We start from the raw sequence: 19,239 nt of genomic DNA, 5'->3' as shown, positions 1-19,239 counted from the left end.
GTGTGTAAAAATCAAGACTTTAACCTGAAAGCAAAACCAGTAATATGCTTAGGATACCATAATTAGAAAGGTAGAATAGAATATTAACAATTTTTAATTTTACAAAGAAGAAGAAAAAAGAAAGATAATGATGATGATAATAATAATAATAATAATGCCATTTATTCTGTGTAAATATCATGAAACATTTTTTTAATCATTTCAGGAAAGCCTAATTGCCATGCACTGAAAGAAAATTTAATTTTTTCATATATTCAGTCTGTTAATATTCATTAAACACAAACTACATACCAAGTAATGAGTGATAAAATAATAAGGCAAAATACATATGATACCCACTTCAAATGTTCCTATGGTATCTCTGGGAAAACAACTTCCTTCATCTTAATTCCAGTTATTAATCTTGGAGACTTAGGTGAGTACTGAGATGACTCAACCAATACCCTATATTCTCATGAACTGTTCATTATTTTCACATTTTTTTTTTTTTTAAACCCAGAGACCCTTTAGCTCTTCTCTATGGCCAAACCCTGAATCTTGGCACCATACTGAATTGCTAATACTTCTGAAATGAGTCACTGACCACAATCTCCCATCCTTCCAGGTCTCTCAAACCTTCAATTCTTTTTTTTTTTAATTTTTGTAGTGTAAATGGACAGAAAGCCTTTATTTATTTTTATGTGGTGCTGAGGATCAAACCCAGTACTTCGCACATGCTAGGCAAGCGTTCTGCCACTGAGCTACAGCCCCAATCCTCTCAAACCTTCATTTCTAAAACATTTGTTTCCTTCAAAACACTCACCTTTCAACTTGTAAGTTCCTTCCTGTTTCATTTGCTTCTCAATCTGACTTATTTAGACTCCCACCAGACCCATTATTTTAATTATCACCTTTCCTGTCTTTTGAATAGCAATTATTAATTGAGCACCTAATCTGTGTGACTTTAGGCACACTACCCAACTCAGGACCTCAATTTTCTCATTTATAAAATGAAAAATAAACTACACTGCCACAGAGTATGAGAATTACATGAAATAATGCACAGGCCTGGCATATAGTGAATGCTTATTAAATGTTTGCTGTTATTATGATTGTTAAGATATCCTAGAGAACATCATATAACTGAATTGGGAAACTGCAAATACATGTTTCAGATTCCAGCTAGACTCTCATAAATATGGCTGTGTGATTCTTTTAATGTGTTCATTGCCTCAAATATGTACATATTATATTCTCATTCCCATATCTCCACTCACCACAAATGATTACTTCAAGCCTTAAGTTCCCTACCCAATCATTTCCCTTCTCATTGTCTCTAGGCTCCTTGGCCTTTTGTACCTAACAAAATAGATATCATCAGACAATAACTCTCTCATGCTCTTGCCTGCTTCATGCACTTGTCTTCCTCCTCTTATCCTAGCAGAAATTATGTTCCTCTCTCAAAGTTAAGCTTTCTGATTCCCCTCCAGAATCCTAAGAAACTCTCATTCCACCAATCAAGTTTTTCTTCTGTACCTCTTTCAATTCTTCCCTAGTGGTCTTCTCATATGTACATAAATATGCTCAACATCTTACATATTAGGGGATAAAGATCAAAACATCTAACACTCATGAAAGTTTTCTCCAAACTTTCATGAGCACATTTCATAAAACCTATTTATTCACAGTCCTTGTGGTGAAGCTTCCTTTCCCTGTCACTTTTCCTATATCCAAAGCCAAAACCAGTATTTGTTAATTGAATGTTTCAATTAGATAGAGAATAAGTTAGCTTTACCATATTTTATCTTTTCTAACCTTCACCTGCTCCAGACATTTCAACAAATAAAATATTACAGGTAAAACTAAAAACCATTTTGTATCCTTCTCTGCTAGATTCTCTTCCTTTATTTCCTAGATCTATTATCCATAATTTGGTTTTTATTATTTCCTTGCATGTTTTTATATTCCTAATGCATATGCTTTTTATTCATACACAATATATAATACAATTTTGCAATTTTAAAACTTTATATAAATAGTAAGCTGTATAGTTCTGCAAATTGCTTTTTTCATTGAATAAATAATGAAAAATCCTATTCACATAATTTATTTGTGTTGATATATATAGCTAAGTACAATTTTATCATATGCTGTGGTTTATTAATTTTTCTATGGTTGGATCTTGTTTTATATTCAATATTTTACTATCAAACACAATGAACATATTTTTATATCTCCCTGTGACTGACCATTATCTAAAGTTTCACTGAAGTAGATGAAAGGTTCCTAGAGTATTCAGACCTTCAATTTTACTATACAATGACAAACTGTTCTTCACAGTAATTGAATAATTTTATACTGGCAACACTATTCACTAAGAGTTCATATTTCTTCAAATTCTTGCCAATATTTAAATTTATCAGAGTTTCAGATTTTGACAATCTGATCAATATGAAATGGTATCTCATTTGCCTGACTACTAACATTTTTACTTACATAACCATTTTTACTTACATTTCTTACTCATCCAGGTGAGTTGCTGTTCATTTCTCTATTGATTCATTTGTCTTTTACTTACTTACTCTGTAGGAGTTCTTGATGTGCTCTGTACAGTAGCACTTTACCTAAATTATTAAATTTTAAGATATTTATATTTATCAATTCCCCCATTTTTGTATGTACTTTTTATCATCTTATTTTAAAACTTATCTTTTAAACTGGGACAAGAAAGACTTTCATGTACATTTTCTTCTCAATGTTTTAATTTTTTGTTCCTCATACTTAGGAACTATGTTGAATAAATTTTTATGTATGGACTAATCATTTGACCTACCTTCATCTAGTCCATCTTTTCCCCACTGAATTGTAATGTCATTTATGTCATGTATTAGGGATCCATATAAGCTTGTGTCTACTTTTAGATTTTTTATTCTGTTGCATTAGTCTATTTGTTATACATCCACACCAATTTTTTTTTTCTTTTGGTACTAGGGATAGAATGCAAGAACACTTTACCACTGAGATATATCACCAGTCATGTTACTTTTAAATTTTGAGACAGGTTCTTTCTAGGTTGCTGAGGGCCTACCTAAATTGCTGAGGCTGGATCAAACTTTCGATCCTCCTGCTTCAGCCTCCCAAGTCACTGGGATTATAGGCAGAGGCCACCACACCCTGTCCATACCATACTATCTTGAAGTTTTAAATGTAAAATAAAACTAGCAGGAAAAGTCCCCTATTCTTCAAAATAGTTTTTGCTCTTCTTGACATTTTGCTCTTTAATGTGGACTTTAAATCAGTGTTAAGTCCAATCAAAAACAGAAAAAAATGAAGAAACAAGCTGTTTGAACTGTGACAGAAAAAGTGGTCATAATGGGCATCTCTGCCTGGTACCTACCTTCAATAAATATTCTCCTAAAATTTTATCATTGAGAATGACACTGAATGTCTGTGTCCTTGCCTGCCCACCTACCTCTGGGCAAAATTCATATGGTGAAGTCTAAACCCCCAAAGTAACGGTATTTGGAGGTAGAAACTTTGGGAAATAATTAGGCTACTGGGTAGAACCCTCTTGAAAGATATTAATGTACTCATAAAGACAGAAAGAAACCAGAGCTAGCTCACTGTTATAGGAGAGGATACAGGAACACTACAATGAGCTATAAACCAGGAAAAGGGACTTCACACAGACTCAAGACAATGTTGACACCCTGATCTTGAACTTCCAGCTACCAGAACTGTGAGAAATAAATGTTGTTTAAGCCACACAGTCTGTGGTGTTCTGTGATAGCAGAAGGTTCTTTAATAATTATCTTTCATCAGATTAAGGGGATTATCTTCTACCTCTAGTTTTCTAAGATATTACTTGTTGATTTAGTTGACAGGATTTGATGAGGTGAGAAAGAGTGAGGATTTTTAATAACCATCACATTTCTGTACTAGTGAGTGGATGAATAGAAATGACACTCATCAAGATTTTGAGTGCAATAAAAGAAAAAGATTTTCATGGGAAATTTGGTTAAATTTAAGATACTGATGGAACATTTAAATGAAGACATCCTTTAGAACTATACACTGTTCAATAGAGTCCCCTACTCACGTGTGGTTATTCAGCACTTGAAATATGGCTAATCCAAAATGAGATGTGCTTTAAGGGTTCACTTTGAACTTTGTAGATTTAGTACCAAAAATGTAAAATCTTCATTATTTTTCATACCAGTTATATATTAAAGGGATAACACTCTGAATGTATCCAGTTAGATAATACATTGGCATTAATTTCACCTTTTTAATGTTTTCAATGAGACTAATAGAAAAATTTTAAATTATACAGGTGATCCTTATATTCCTACTGGACAGCAAGACTATAGATACTTGATAACACAAATGTCATATTCATAAAATGAAAATTTGTGAATCATAATCTCATAGGTAGAGTTCAGGCCAATGTGTATATGAATTTGACCATGAAATGTGTTGAATGAGAAAAGGTCTAGTGTATTTAAAACACATTTTGACTTACAAAACTCCATTTACCAATAACTTCTCAGGAATATATGTGTGTGCAAGATAAGAGACCCAACCAAACAAAACTACAGAGATTCTCTATTCTAATGAAGTCAGACCAAAGCTCACACAAAAAGAAAAAGAATGTTATTTTAATTGAATGTAAGCTACTTCTTTATCTCCGTACATACATTCTCTGTACATAAATCTGTACATACATTCAAAGGAGCTCAACTGATAGCCCCCACATAATTCAACACTGTAAACCAACCTGATGAAAAGGGTCGTCTCTATATTCTTTTTTCACACATGGATTAATTTGAGGATTTTCCACATCTGTCTCACTGGTACAAGATGAACGGCATTCTGCGCAATGTAACAAGTCTTCCCATAATACATCTTCTGTTTCAGATTCTGGCCTTGTGCTCTCAGAATCCTGTCTGGAACTTGAACAGCGAGAGCTGCAACTAGTACCCGATTTAGGGGCATCCTGAAATCAAGATATTCTTTGACATTAATACAATTTATGTACCCCTTCCAACTCAAAGGATTCTATCAGAACCATATATTGTTACTTTTTCTAAAACAACAAACACACTGTCAAAGGATAGTGAAAGAAAAACCTTAAAAATATATATTAATCTTTAAGGAGTAACAAAATACCCTCACATCAAAATGCACTTCATTTCATATTTCAGCTCAGGTGTTATTTCACATGCAAAAGTTGTGCTCATTTGTCTTACATCTTATTTATTTTTAATTTTTTAAATATTTATTATATTTTTAGGTGTAGATGGACACAACACAATGCCTTTATTTTTATGTGATGCTGAGGATCAAACCCGGGTCCCGCCCGTGGCAGGCAAGCGCTCTACCACTGAGCCACAGTCTCAGCCCCTATTTTTAATTTTTTAAAAAAATTTCTAAAAAAGATAAACTGACAATTTGTGTTCTTGAGATAATATATGGCATAAAAGTCAAAAGCTAAACGATACAGGTATTTTCTAATAGTTACTTGATCCCAGTTTTTAATATATAAAATAAAGATGAGTAAAATTTTGATTTAAATTTTAAAAAGTTTAGTTAAGAATGGTAATAGCTATCCTTATAACCAACTGTGCTCAAATTTTTGGACTTGTTTTTAGCTGTCCTCTGCCACTAAGTTGTCAATCCTACTATTAAAATGTTTTATATTTATCCCTTTGTTTTCCCCATGTTATCATCAGAGTTAAGACTTTATCATTCATTCACACCTTAATCATTACAAACTCTTCCTTATGGATACCCCCCTTCTTTTCAGATTAACTTTCCTAAAGTATAGCTCTTTTACTTCTTCAAGAACCTTCCACCAAGTAGTATTCCCACTACTTTCTTTGATTTCAAATTCTTTCCACCTAGCTTACTTGTCTTTGGTGCTACTTTTTGACCACAGCCTTTTCCTCCAGTGATATTGGGCTACTCTCTAACTCTTAAACAAAGCAGTTTCTTGCCAGTTTAGCCTCTGACTATGTCCCTAACATTTACCATCAATCCTGCCTTCCTTTAAAGATATGTTGAAAATTAAATGAGCACCACGTAGCTCTAATACAAAGTTGGCACAAAGCAGGAGTTCAACAAATATTAATTTTAAGCTGCCTACCTAGAATACTACCTTGTCTTCAAAGTGAGTTATATTTATATTCATATGACAGTAGACTTTTGCACTGCTTTCCAGAGTCTGTAATACTGTCTTAATTAGATGTATTTCATATTCTCCAATACATCATAATTCTCAAATACTCCATCCTTGGAAGAAACCAACACTTTTTTCTTTGGCTATTCTCACCACAGGTAACAAAATGCCTTGAATGATTAGAATGGGACACCAAGAATAATATAGTATATTGACAGATGTTTGTGGGAGGAAAGCTATTTAGGAAAAAGTAAACATTTTATGAAGAGATGACCAGGAAAAAGAATTTTTTTAAAAAAATAAGAGAAAATAAAATAAGAAAAACAGAAGAGCAAAAATCAGTCTGCTTTGTTTTACAAAAAACACTCAAAAATATTTCAGACTCACTAATGTCAGTTAAAATACTTGAAACCAAGAAGTTTTCATGATAACGAAATAGCAAGACACAGAAAGTACTGAGTTTCCAGTTAGTGATAATTTAAAATTTTAAATACAGCTATTTCATTATCTATCATTAACTTCTGATACATACTTACTAATCAGATAGAAATTGGTAGCAGAATTAAAGAGATGATGATATAATGATTGATTTCAGGGATAAGGACATGTTTGTAATAGTAAGTGTATTTTGCCAAAAACTACTCAGTGCGTTATTTTACAAATGTAAAGCCTAAGAATTATTTTCTATAATCACTTACATTTCAAACAGAATTTTACCTGCCATATTTAGGTAATTAAAAGCCATTTTAAATTTTATTACAAACTGCTGATTACAGCCTAAAAACTTTAAGACATTTTAGAATTGAAAAACACAGTTCATGCTAGCCACATCAAATCTGATTTGTTCTGTTCATTTCAAATCTTTAGACAGAAGGTTAAAACTAAACATACAACCAAATTTAGAAGAGGCGATTATTTACTTGAAGGGAATAATCACTTATAACAGAAATTCCTTGTGTGAGACAATTTTTGCATAATTTTACTGAACCCTATCGATGTGTTGAAGTAAGTTTTTTCTTCTCACTGTAAGAATGCAGAAACTGAGACAGAAGTTAAAATATCTTCCCAAAGCCACTTAAATGATCTAACCCTAGGGTTTCTTCTTTATGCTTCCCATCAAATGCTACCTTCATTAGATGAAAAGCTAATCTATAACAGGGAGCAAATTTTTAAAAATACTAATAGAGTATTTTAAAGCAGGGTAAAGTAGCAAAAAAAGAATACATGCGTAAAAGAAGCTGTCCATTTCCCCAGGACACCCCCTGCATCCCAGATAACCAAGAAATTCCATCACCATCTTCCCAATAGGAGAACTAGATGAAGTCAACTAGATACAATACAGAAAGGCAAAAACAGGAGTAAGTAAAAGTATACACAAAGAATCACAAGATCCCCACCTCAAATCTAGCACTCTTGTGCCAAACACTATGGCAGCCTTGTATATTATCTACGACTCCCATCCTACCAGAAAATTGAATGATTCTTCCTGAAAAACAAGATGCCCCTTAAAACTGTATTTATATAAATATCACCATTGGGAGGTTTACAATACATTGCTGGGTGTGAAGTCCACCAGTCCCATCCATGAACAAGAGCTTCCCCAGATGTGTTTTAAATTTCTTTTTCATTTACTAGTTGGGATATTTTTATAAAGAGAAACTGAATTCAACTGTTCTATTTTTAGCTACCAAGTTCACCCGAAAAGAACCTAATTAATAGCCTTTGATGATTTCCTTGCTTTCTATCAACATAAAGAGTTTCCAAGGTCATTTTGTATATTTCCTACAACATATAGGAACAAGGAACTGGTCAGTTTTTCAGGGAGACCTATATTTTGCCTGTCTTTGTGTGTGTGTGTGTGTGTGTGTGTTTAAAAAGAAAAGTGATCACAGGCTAGAGATGTTTACTGTGTTTTAGGCTTGCCCAAAGGAATTTTTGTACTTCACTCTTGAGGAAAAATAACACCAATAATTTGAAGAGATTATAAATTTATAATAGAAATAAAAACACAAAACTACAACTGTTTTGTAGTGTACAAACAACACTACAAATCTTTTTTCTACATTTTTTCAAGAGATTTTATTTTGCTTTTGAAAAAAATCCTTTAAAGATAGTTTAACTTAAGAATCAAAGATTTTTAGAACTAAATACAACCAATATCTTCTAGTTTAAAATTTTTATTATTCAGAGGAATAATCTGAAGACCAGATTTTTGTTTTATGTCATCTTTTATATCATTTGAAAAGATTTAAAACAATCAATGCCTATTAACCTATACTTAATACTTAAACTAAAATCTAAAAGGTTTTAAGAAATTTATTTATTTAAAAATCAAGATAAGTAGAATGCTAGGACTGAGTCAAGAGACAGTGTATCCTTGCAGGTATTTTAAAAAAATCACAAATTTCAAAAATAAAAATTTGTAGAATAAGGTTCTGCCCTTCAATAGTCTCAATAGTTCAAAATACAGCTACAAACTAAAAAGAACAAAAAACATAAAGTGAGAAAATTAACTCCAAAACCAAATAATTTCTTCCATAGGAAAGGGGTCAAGTAGCCTTCCAGCACCAATGAACATATGTGTGTAAAAAGACTGAATTTCACAAGTTTGACTGCTTGGTTTAGAAAAAGGAGACAGCACATCAGATGATTTGTGTGTTTGTATTATTGTCTGTCTAATGTCAGCCACAAAAAAACACAAAACCATAGTCACCAGAAAGATTAACCAGAGATATAAACAAAAAGCACTGTGCAAAGAAGTAACTCTTCTAATCTTAACACTTTGAAAGTATTTATATTCCAGTCCAGCATATCATTCGATTTTTAATAAGTTTAACCCAAAATCTTCAAGAAAAAAATACTAATATACTTCAATAAGAGTAGAAGATAATGTTGAACAAAAAGTAACAAAAGGAGTAATTTGCTTTAAAGGCAGATAATGAAATTTCTGTCCTTAAAACAGAAACTAAAAATAAAACAACCTTATGTTGTTTTAAGGTCAAGAAATGTGATAAAGTTGGAAAAGCATTTTAGAGAAAAAACAAAAATCAATAAGGAAAAATAGAATAAAGGAAGTCAGAAAAATAACTTTACAATAATCAAGAATACATAAAGCCTTCTAAAAGAAAAGAGTGACATAGTAGTTTACAGATTGTTTCCACAGGATGGTCTTCTTTAAAAATAAACAACAACCTGAATATATGAGTCTTCAGAGATATTGCACAAAATGAATACAAGTGTGTAGCTGTTAATCAATGTGTATAATACCTAAATCTAAATTGACTATATATCAAGATTGTATAAAAATAACAAATATAGGTAACTTATTTCAACAATAATTATCAATTATAAAAATAAGTTGTAAGTTAGCAACACATAAATCTGGTAAGACCAAATTTTATACCTCATTAGGATAATGCTTCTTATAATGGTGTGACTTTCTATTCCGAAGAATGTTTTCAGAAGTCCTGTCCACATGACGGCGTATTGAGTATCCTGTTTCAGGACCTTCCTCACTGGACACTTCATCAGAGACATTTGTTATTGTTCTTTGGGCATCCTAAATTGGGAGTACACAAAGAGGATTATAAGCAATTTCTGACTAACCCTTTAGTTTTTAAAATGGCAATATTTCAAACTATATATACATACACACACATATATACATAATACACAGATTTTCAAAACAGCTTCAATTATGTCAAAGTAAATAGTAAGTACTATCTTATTTTCTGCTAAAGTGTATTTTTTATTTTTCATTTTTGCATAAATGTCTTAAATCAGTAACTATACTCATTTTACTTGGACTGAGAATGTAGCTCACTTGTCTTAGCCATGTGCAAGATCTTGGCTTTGATCCCTAGCACTACAGGGAAAAATAAAATGTATATTTCACTTTTAAAAGTAATTCAACAGTAATTTGTCAAATATTGTTCCATAATATTTTATTCATAAAATGATCTGAAACAGTCTACAAAATTAAGAAATATAAAATAGGACAGAAGCAGAACAGAATAGAAGAAATTGAGAGACCTGAGAAGAACTTTTTCTAAACCAAAAAAAGACCAACAGTTGTAAGATATGCTACTGACTTAATCATGGTCCACAGTGCAGCAAGAGGTATATGGTGGTATACATATCAGATACACATTATGTATCAATCGATTTTTAAGAGACATTCAGATTTTAGAAATTCTGAAATTGAAAAACTCTAGGACCAAGATGTAGCTCAGTGGAAGGTGCTTGCTAAGAAGGCACCAGACCCTTGATAAAATACCCAGCACAAGAAAGAAAAGAGAAGGATGGAAGGGTGGAAGAAAAGAAGGAAGGAAGGTTGATTTCAGAGGCATAAGTTCTTATCTTCGTGCTCCTCTTAATGATAGTAGGTGACAAATACACGAGTATGTGTTTGAAAACTGTGAATGAAAATATATTGATTGAGTGATGACAGTGATATGAAGCTCACATTACAGCTAAATGCTTGAAAAAAGTCTAAAATCATAGTAAGTGACTAGATTAAATTATAGGCCCATGCTGTTACATAGCTACTGACTAATACTAGAAAGTAAATGTACACTCAAACAGTAACACACACTTCACCCCAAATTAGAGAATCCTCTTTATCTACTTCCCCCGAAAATGCTAATGTTCACATTCCTAAATGTAACAAAGGTAACATCTTTTAATTTGACTATACTGTTGTGTTTTTTTTGACTAGAAGAATTTTAACCAGAAAACTTAAGCAAAAAAATGAATCAGAAGTCATTATATTAGGCTCTGTAACAATAAACCCAGAGTTTAAGTTTTATTTTGGAAAAGTAAACAAACAATTATTACCTTCAACAAATAAATATGTTCTCAATAAGATTTTGTTTTCAGAGCATTATTACTAATAGAGTCCCTTGGGCAAGATGGCTAACTAGAGGCCACAAGCTTCCCTCCAAAACAAAGACAAAAACAACAGCTATTTCACTGGAGTGTTTGAGGCAGAATGCAGAGGAATGTGGCAGAGACACCGAGAGCACAGAGATAAAAAAAGAAACTAAGTACAGGGCACTCATCCTCCTGTCTCTTAAGATCAACCCTTAACCAAGAGGGGCTTTACTTGACAGGGAAAGAATAAAAACCCCAGCAGTCCCCAGGCATATCACAAACACCCAAGCATTTGCTGCTGGAGAAGCCTGCAGTCCTCACAGATTCTGAGCCTGTTTTAGGGATTACCATACTACTGCTTGCTCCAGAGAAAGACAGAGCCTAGCCCATGTTGTGTCCTCCCACACCCAGGTTCCTGCTGAACAGTTCCATCTTAAGACCTTTCTCACCTTCCCACATCTCCACAAAGCATCTGGGAAGCCCTGACCATACTCCAGCTGCCCTAGCAAGCAGCTGGGTGATCTTATTAACCTACCTTCAGCACCCTGGAAGCAGACAGGCAGCCTTGCTTGCACACCAAGCAACACCAAAAGCAGCAAGGCAGTATACTATGAATAGGTTGGCTCCTACAGGCTCTGCAAAATCATACATGTACAGCCCTCAAACACTGAAGGGCACCCTCTCTGGACACTTAGAGGTACTCTACCCAGTCACCTACAGACACTACTGACATTGATTATAGCTGAAGAAGTTATACAGAAACTACACTATACTTGGATGTGAAAACAGCCTACTTAACCGACACTCTAGGATATATCATCAGAAGAAATCTATTATGAAAGCTGCCCTATAAAAGTGGTATAGACAATCTATCAGATGAACAAAGATCCATGTAGGGACATAAAAGTAATAAGGGAGCTTGATGCCTACAAAAAACCCACAATAACTGTAGCAACACACCTGAGACCAGAAAAGGAAATTAATTAACTGTAAAAGAATTAAAATGTTTTAAGGAAACCCAATTGATACAAGTGAACATAGTCAATTCAATGAAATAAGGAAGACAATTCATAAGAAAAAAATGCATCAGAGATAAAAATCAAAAACACAACAATCTTAGATAAGTAACTCAATAAAGGAAATAAAAATTCAGTTGAGAACTTCAAAGCAGAATAAAGCAAGCCAAAAAAAGAATTTCTGAGTTTGAAGATAGGTCTTTTAAAATGAGAGAGAGAAGCAAAAGAGAAAAATTATGAAGAATGAAAAAAGCCTACAAGACTGATGGGGAGTATGCCAATTTTCACTTTATAAGAGATTCAGAAAGAGGTGAGAAAAGGTATAGAAAAACCAGTTCAATGAAATAAATGCTGAAAACTTTCCAAATGTTGGAAAATATACAGATATGCAAGTTCAAGAAGCTCAAAGGACCCCTAATGGACTGAACCAAAAAAAAAAATCCACTTCAAAGCATATTTTAGTTAAGCTATTAAAAGTATAAGAGAATTTTTAAAAATCACAGAGAAAGGCTCAGTTCCCATAATAGAATCTTCACTCCACTAACATCAGACTTCTCAGAAGAAGCCAGAAGAGAATGGTATGACATATTTCAAGTTCTGAAAGGAAAAAAACCTGCTATTCATGAATACTGTATCTAAAAAAGCTATTCTTCAGAAATGAATGAGAAAGAAAATCTTCCAAGACAAACAAAAACTAAGGAACTAGTTCTACAGGAAATGCTTAAGGGAGTTCTACACAGAAGTTAAAGGATGATAACTATCTATCATCATAATAAAAACACCTGAAAGTACAAAATTCACTAGTAGAACAGAGAAAAAAAAGAGAAAGAAAATCAAATGATCAACACACACACACACACACACACACACACACACACAAAAAAACCTACTAAACCACAAAGAATGAATACAAAAAAGGAACAAAAAAACCACCAGAAAAAAATAAAATTACAGTATGTCTTTTTTTTTTTTAAAGAGAGAGTGAGAGAGAGAGGGGGGAAGAGAGAGAGAGAATATTTTTAATATTTATTTTTTAGTTTTCAGCAGACACAACATCTCTGTTTGTATGTGGTGCTGAGGATCGAACCCGGGCCGCACGCATGCCAGGCGAGCGCGCTACCGCTTGAGCCACATCCCCAGCCCCAGTATGTCTTTACTTGTCAATATTAACTGTGAATATAAGTGGATTAAATTTCTCAATTAAAAAAAAAAGTCTGGCTGAATGGATTTTTTTAAAATAACCAAAAAGATATAAAGATATGCTTCTATATGAAACTCACTTCACCATTACCAGTGAAGACACAATGATGGAAAGAGAAAGATAGAAAAAGACATACCATGCAAATGAACACCCAAAATGAACAGGAATAACTATACTGTTATCAGATAAAACAAACTGTCAAAAAGTATAAAAAGAGAAAAATAAATTCACCATATAATGATAAAGGGATCAGCTCAACAAAAAGAAAATAACAATCGTAAATACATATATGCCCAACACTGGAGTACCTAATTATATAAAGCAAATAACTATTAGATCTAAAAGGAAGATAGATTCTAGATTCTATTACAATAATAGTTGGGGTAAACACTAGTTAGTATCTAGGAAAGCTTGTTGTCTTGGGTAGTGAGATAAGAAAGACTCTATGAAGAACTTATTTAACCACAAAATTGTAGCCACCACATAATCATTGCACCCTGTTTCTTCAGTTCTAAAATTTGTTTATAATCTTTTGTTGCATTCTGTTCATCATGCTCCTTCAAAGGTAAACAAAGAAGTAAAATATTTGCCAGTGGTATGGGGATGCACTTTTGTCTTCTCATGCACTGATACCAAAACCAGAGAAGAACACAATAAGAAAACCACAGACTAATCTCCATAATGAACACAGATGTAGAAGTCCTCAATAAATTATTAACAAATCAAATCCTAGAGTACTTCTAAATGTTATACAATATGATCAAGTGGGTCTTCTCCTAAGGATGCAAGCATGGATTAACAATTGTAAATCAATAAATGTAATACAGTATATCAACACTGAAGGACAAAAACAGATGATCATCAATAGTGCAGAACAAGCATTTGGTAGAATTCCACATAACTTCATAATAAAAACCCTCAAAATATTAGGCACAGCAGGAACATACTTCAACACAATACAGGAGATTTATACACACTCTCACAGCCAACACCCCAGTGAATGGGAAAAGCTGAAATTGTTTCCTCTAAGATCAGAACAACAAGACAAGAATATTTATATTTACCATTCTTATTCAATGCAGCACTGAAAATCTTATTCAATATAATACTGAAAGTACTTAATCAGAGCAATAAGGCAAGAGAAAGAAATAAAAGGCATCCATATGAAAAAGGAGGAAGTCAAATTATTCCAATTGCAAACAACATAATTTTATATAGAAAAATACCTTAAGATTCCACTAAAAAAAAAAAACTGCTAGAACTGATACATTCAGTAAGGTAACAGAATATTAAAAAAAAAAAAAAACAACATAGGGCTGGGGATGTCGCTCAAGTGGTAGCATGCTCGCCTGGCATGCATGCGACCCGGGTTTGATTCTCAGCACCACGTACAAACAAAGATGCTGTGTCCGCCAATAACTAAAAAATAAATATTAAAAAATTCTCTCTCTCTCTCTCTCTCTCTCCCCTCTCTCACTCTCTTTAAAAAAAAAACATACAAAATTCAGAAGTATTTTAATATACCAATAGCTTAATTACTGAGAAAGAAATCAAGAAGTAATCCCACTCACAACAATTACAAAAAATAAAAAGTAAAAGCCCAAGAAATTAAACCAATAAAGCAAATTATATTTAAATGAAAATTACAAATCATTGATGAAAGAAATTAAAAACAGAAGGCATACCATGTTTATCACCAAAGTGATCTACAGATTGAAGACAATTCCCTATAGCAATCACATTCTGCACAAAACTAGAAAAAAACACTACTTAAATTTGTATGGAATCACAAAAGACCCTGAAGAGTCAAAGCCATCCAGAGCAAAAGGAACAAGACTAGAGATATCATAATTCCTGGCTTCAAAACACACTACAAAGCTATAGTAACCAAAACCATTATGGTACTGGCCTAAAACACAGACAAATAGACGAAAGGAACATAATAAAGAACATAGAAATAAATCCAAATATTTATACACAACTGATTTTTTTTAATTTTTTTAATATTTATTTTTTAGTATTTGGCGGACACAACATCTTTGTTGGTATGTGGTGCTGAGGATAGAACCCAGGCCGCACGCATGCCAGGCGAGCGCGCTACCGCTAGAGCCACATCCCCAGCCCCTGATTTTTGACAAAGATACTGAATATACTGAAGAAAGGAAAGTCTCTTCAGTAAATGATGGTGAGAAAACTGGATATCCATATGCAGAAGAATTAAATTAGACCCCTATTTCTCATCATGAACCAAAATGGAAGAAAGACTTAAATGTCAGACCCCAAACCATGAAATTACTGTTAGAAAATTCTGGAAAACCAGGGGTGATGCTTTAGGATATTTGTCTAGGAAGAGATTTTTGGATATAACCCCAAAAGCAAAGGCAAAAAAAAAAAAAAAGTTGACAAAGAGGATTACATCAAACTAAATTATCTCTGCACATCAAAGGAAATAATTAACAGAGTTTAAGATACAACTTACATAATGGGAGAAAATATCTGTAAACTATTCATGCAACAAGGGTCTAATATACAGAATATATAAGAAATAACAACCAAAAAAACTCAACAGCAAAAAAACCAAATAATACAATTAAGAAGTGGGCAAAGGACATAAACTTTCAGAAGAAAATATACAAAGGGCCAATAAATATATAAAAAAATGTTCAACATCACTAAATGTCATAGAAATACAAATCAAAACCACAATGAGGGCTGGTATTGCAGCTCAGTGGTAGAGCACTTGCCTAGCATGTATGAAGCACTGGGTTTGATCCTCAGCACCATATAAAAATAAACAAATAAAAGAGAGGTATAGTGTCCACAACTAATATATATATATATATTTTTTTAAACTACAATGAGATTCTACCACACCCCACTTAAAATCCCTAAATATAAAACATTACAAATGCTGATATGGATATGAAAAAAGGAGAACTCTCATACACTATTGGTGGGAATATAAATTAAGACATCTATTACAGAGAACCTTATTGAAGTTTCTTAAAAAAATAGAACTGCTTTATGATCCAGCAATCATACTATTGATGAAATAAAGTGAGTATGGTAAGCAAATAACTGCACTCATATATTTACTGCAACACTATTCACAACAGCCAAGACATAGAATCAACTGAGGTGTTAACAGATGAAAGAAAATATATACACAATAAAATATTATTCTGCCATAAGAAAAATTCTTTCATTTGCTGCAACATGAATGGAACTGGAGGACATTATGTTAAATGAAGTAAATCAAGCACAGAAAAGATAAATATCACACACTCTTATTTAACTAAAAAAGTTTATCTTGTAGAAGTAGAGAAGTAGAAGTAGAAAACAGTGGTTACCAGAGCCTGGTAATAGGGAAAGAGGGAAAAGTGGGGATGGAGAGAGGATGGTTGAGGGGCACAGGGATACAATTGGATAGGAGGAATAACTTCTTATTTTCTACAGCACAGTAGAATAATTATGGTTGACAAAAGTGAATTGAATATTTCAAAACAGAGAGTAGAAAGCACTTTGAATGTTCCCAACAAAAAGAAATGGTAAATGTTTGAGGTGATATACGTGACAATGACCCTGATGTGATGATTACAAATTGTATACATGTACTAAAAATCACCCTACACCCCATAAATATGTATAATCATTATGTGCCAATTTTAAATGAAAAGGTATTTTTTTCCGATTAAATACAAAACAGATATGCCATCAAAAGTAATAAATGTAGGATAAACAAGATATTTTTATAGAAAATATGAAAGAAAGTGTTGTAGTTCAGCTTTCAGAATAATTTAGATATTCAGCTTAATGCAAATTCTTATACATATATGGAAATAAAGAAAGAGAAAGTAAGGTTTAGCAGACACCAACTATAAAGTGCTTTAACATTTTGGAAAAATTCAAGCCATCAAAAATCAGTTCAGAAGGTATAAGTTATATTGGCAATTAATTTTAATCATAGTACTTATCTAATTTTAGCTTCATCAGTACTATTTATATAGCCTCATAATATAAATTCTGGAGAAAACGTTTAGTTCAAAGGCAACTACCGTATCTAAATCATTTCATTTTGGCTAATATAAAATCACACAAGGGTATTTTAAAAATTACACTTACTTTGCTGGGAACATTCCTCACAGTTCCTGTGATCCAGGCTGTCTCTTCTGGTTTAATAGTTTCACACTGAGGTTCATGGTTTTGCATTCCATCTTCACTGCTTTTAACAGTCTTTTTTCCATCAAGAGAAACATAGCCATTGTCAGTCTCAGTTGATTTATCAATTGAATTCTTTGCTTTCTTTGATCTAAAAATAAAAATATGTAGAAGAATGTTATATGAATTTAGCTTATTTTTTAAATTTTTTTTGAGTTGTATATGGACTCAATGCCTTTATTTGTTCTTATGTGGTGCTAGGGTCAAACCCAGTGCCTCCACTTGCTCCACCAATGAGCTACAACTTCAGCCTGAACTTAAGATTATTTTAAATGTTACTGAGAGAGTAACCTATCATAGATATATGATGTTGATAACTACATTGAGTAGTTGTTTCTCAGAAATTTCAATGGCTACCTTTATTTTTGTAAGAAATAACTTAGAAACATAATGTCAGATAAAATAAACAAGTATATTAAAATCCTAGTTCAACTATTTATTGATTTTGAGGTCTTACAAATAGCAATTCTAAGCAATTTATGTGGCCTAATTTATCAAACAATTCTTAGTCAAAATCACCTGGTCTCTAGGCATAAGATCAAAATTTTGCCCATTTATTATATATTTTTATAATACTATTATAAAATTATAAACAATAATATTTTGACACTTTTTATTTCAAAAACTGAGTAATTACCACATAAAGTTGCAATTAGTGGTTTAACTTAGTTTTTTCCTTTTTGCTTCTGGGGATTAAACCCAGGATACTTTACCACTGAGCTACATTCCCAGTCCTTTTTATTTTTTATTTTGAGATATGGTCTTACTAAGTTGCTAAAGATCTCACTAAGTTGCTCAAACTTGCAATCTTCCTGCCTTGCACCTGGCTTCACTTAGTTTTAATATTTTAGTTTAGCTAAATACTTACTTTAGTATACATATATGAATATCTCTGATAAACTAAATATACATTGGAAACAAGACATTTTGTAACACAAAAATATATGAAAAAGAAGAAAACTTTCAATAAGATCCTAAATAATGAAAGAAGTAAAAATGAGTAACAAAGAAAATGAATAAGTAATCTCTTTCACTCACTGAAATACTCTCTGGAAAAAAATATTAGTACCCATGTAGCTAATAAATACTTAAAAAGCTAGAATGGGGGATATTAATTTACAGAAATATTTTTTTTCTAAATGTAAAATATAACATGGGAAATAATAAACAAGTCATTTTTTATTAACAGGCAAATGCATGACTAGTTCTTTTCAGAGATTATTGTGGGTGAAAGAATGGCTGTCAAAGTTAGTAAATGGTTAGTAGAAATATGTGAGTCCCATACAAAATTAAAATGTGCTCGTTGCAGATTAAGTCTATCATAAAACATTATTTAAAAGCAATTATATTTAAATAAATCCCCTTGAATTTTCCAAAAATTATTGGTTTTCAAGAAAGGAAAAATAAAACCAGTAGTTTGTCTTCACATAGATTTTAAAAATTAGGCTTTTAAAAAAATGCATACTAGTTAGTTATATTGGAATCCATATTTTAGAACCGAGGAAGGCCTTATAATTTTCACCTATTATAACTGCTCATTTTGCAAATAAGCAATCAGTAGAACAAAGAGGTCAGAGTGACTTATTTAAGGTCAGTCACCCAGAGGCAAAGCTAGCATTAAAATATACACCTTCAGACCATGAGGTTAAGTACATTCTCCATACTACCTCCAACTGTTCACTTTTTGGAAAACTGTCTGTCAAGATTTATTCTTACACATTCATCAAAACACAGACAGTTTCTGTCTTATGCAAACAGGCCCCTCTCCTTCTAAG

At 32.5% G+C, this 19,239-nt stretch overlaps 1 protein-coding gene across 2 annotated transcripts in view; it reads right to left on the bottom strand.

Annotated features, from left to right (window-relative positions):
* Positions 1–19,239, bottom strand: part of Phtf2 (putative homeodomain transcription factor 2) — a 135,612-nt gene that overhangs the window by 22,912 nt on the left and 93,461 nt on the right. For both annotated transcript variants that reach the window (XM_076835028.2, XM_076835020.2), the window contains 3 exons: positions 17,369–17,555; positions 9,561–9,716; positions 4,757–4,975 (listed from right to left, as the gene is read on the bottom strand). In XM_076835028.2, coding sequence (XP_076691143.1) covers positions 4,757–4,975; positions 9,561–9,716; positions 17,369–17,555 — 562 coding nt within the window. The remainder of the gene's footprint in view (positions 1–4,756; positions 4,976–9,560; positions 9,717–17,368; positions 17,556–19,239) is intronic.

The sequence above is a fragment of the Callospermophilus lateralis genome, chromosome 1 (genome assembly GCF_048772815.1).
Source record: "Callospermophilus lateralis isolate mCalLat2 chromosome 1, mCalLat2.hap1, whole genome shotgun sequence".
NCBI lineage: Eukaryota > Metazoa > Chordata > Mammalia > Rodentia > Sciuridae > Callospermophilus > Callospermophilus lateralis.
The sequence above is the reverse complement of the archived record's forward strand: the minus strand, read 5'-3'. Positions and strand labels throughout refer to the sequence as shown.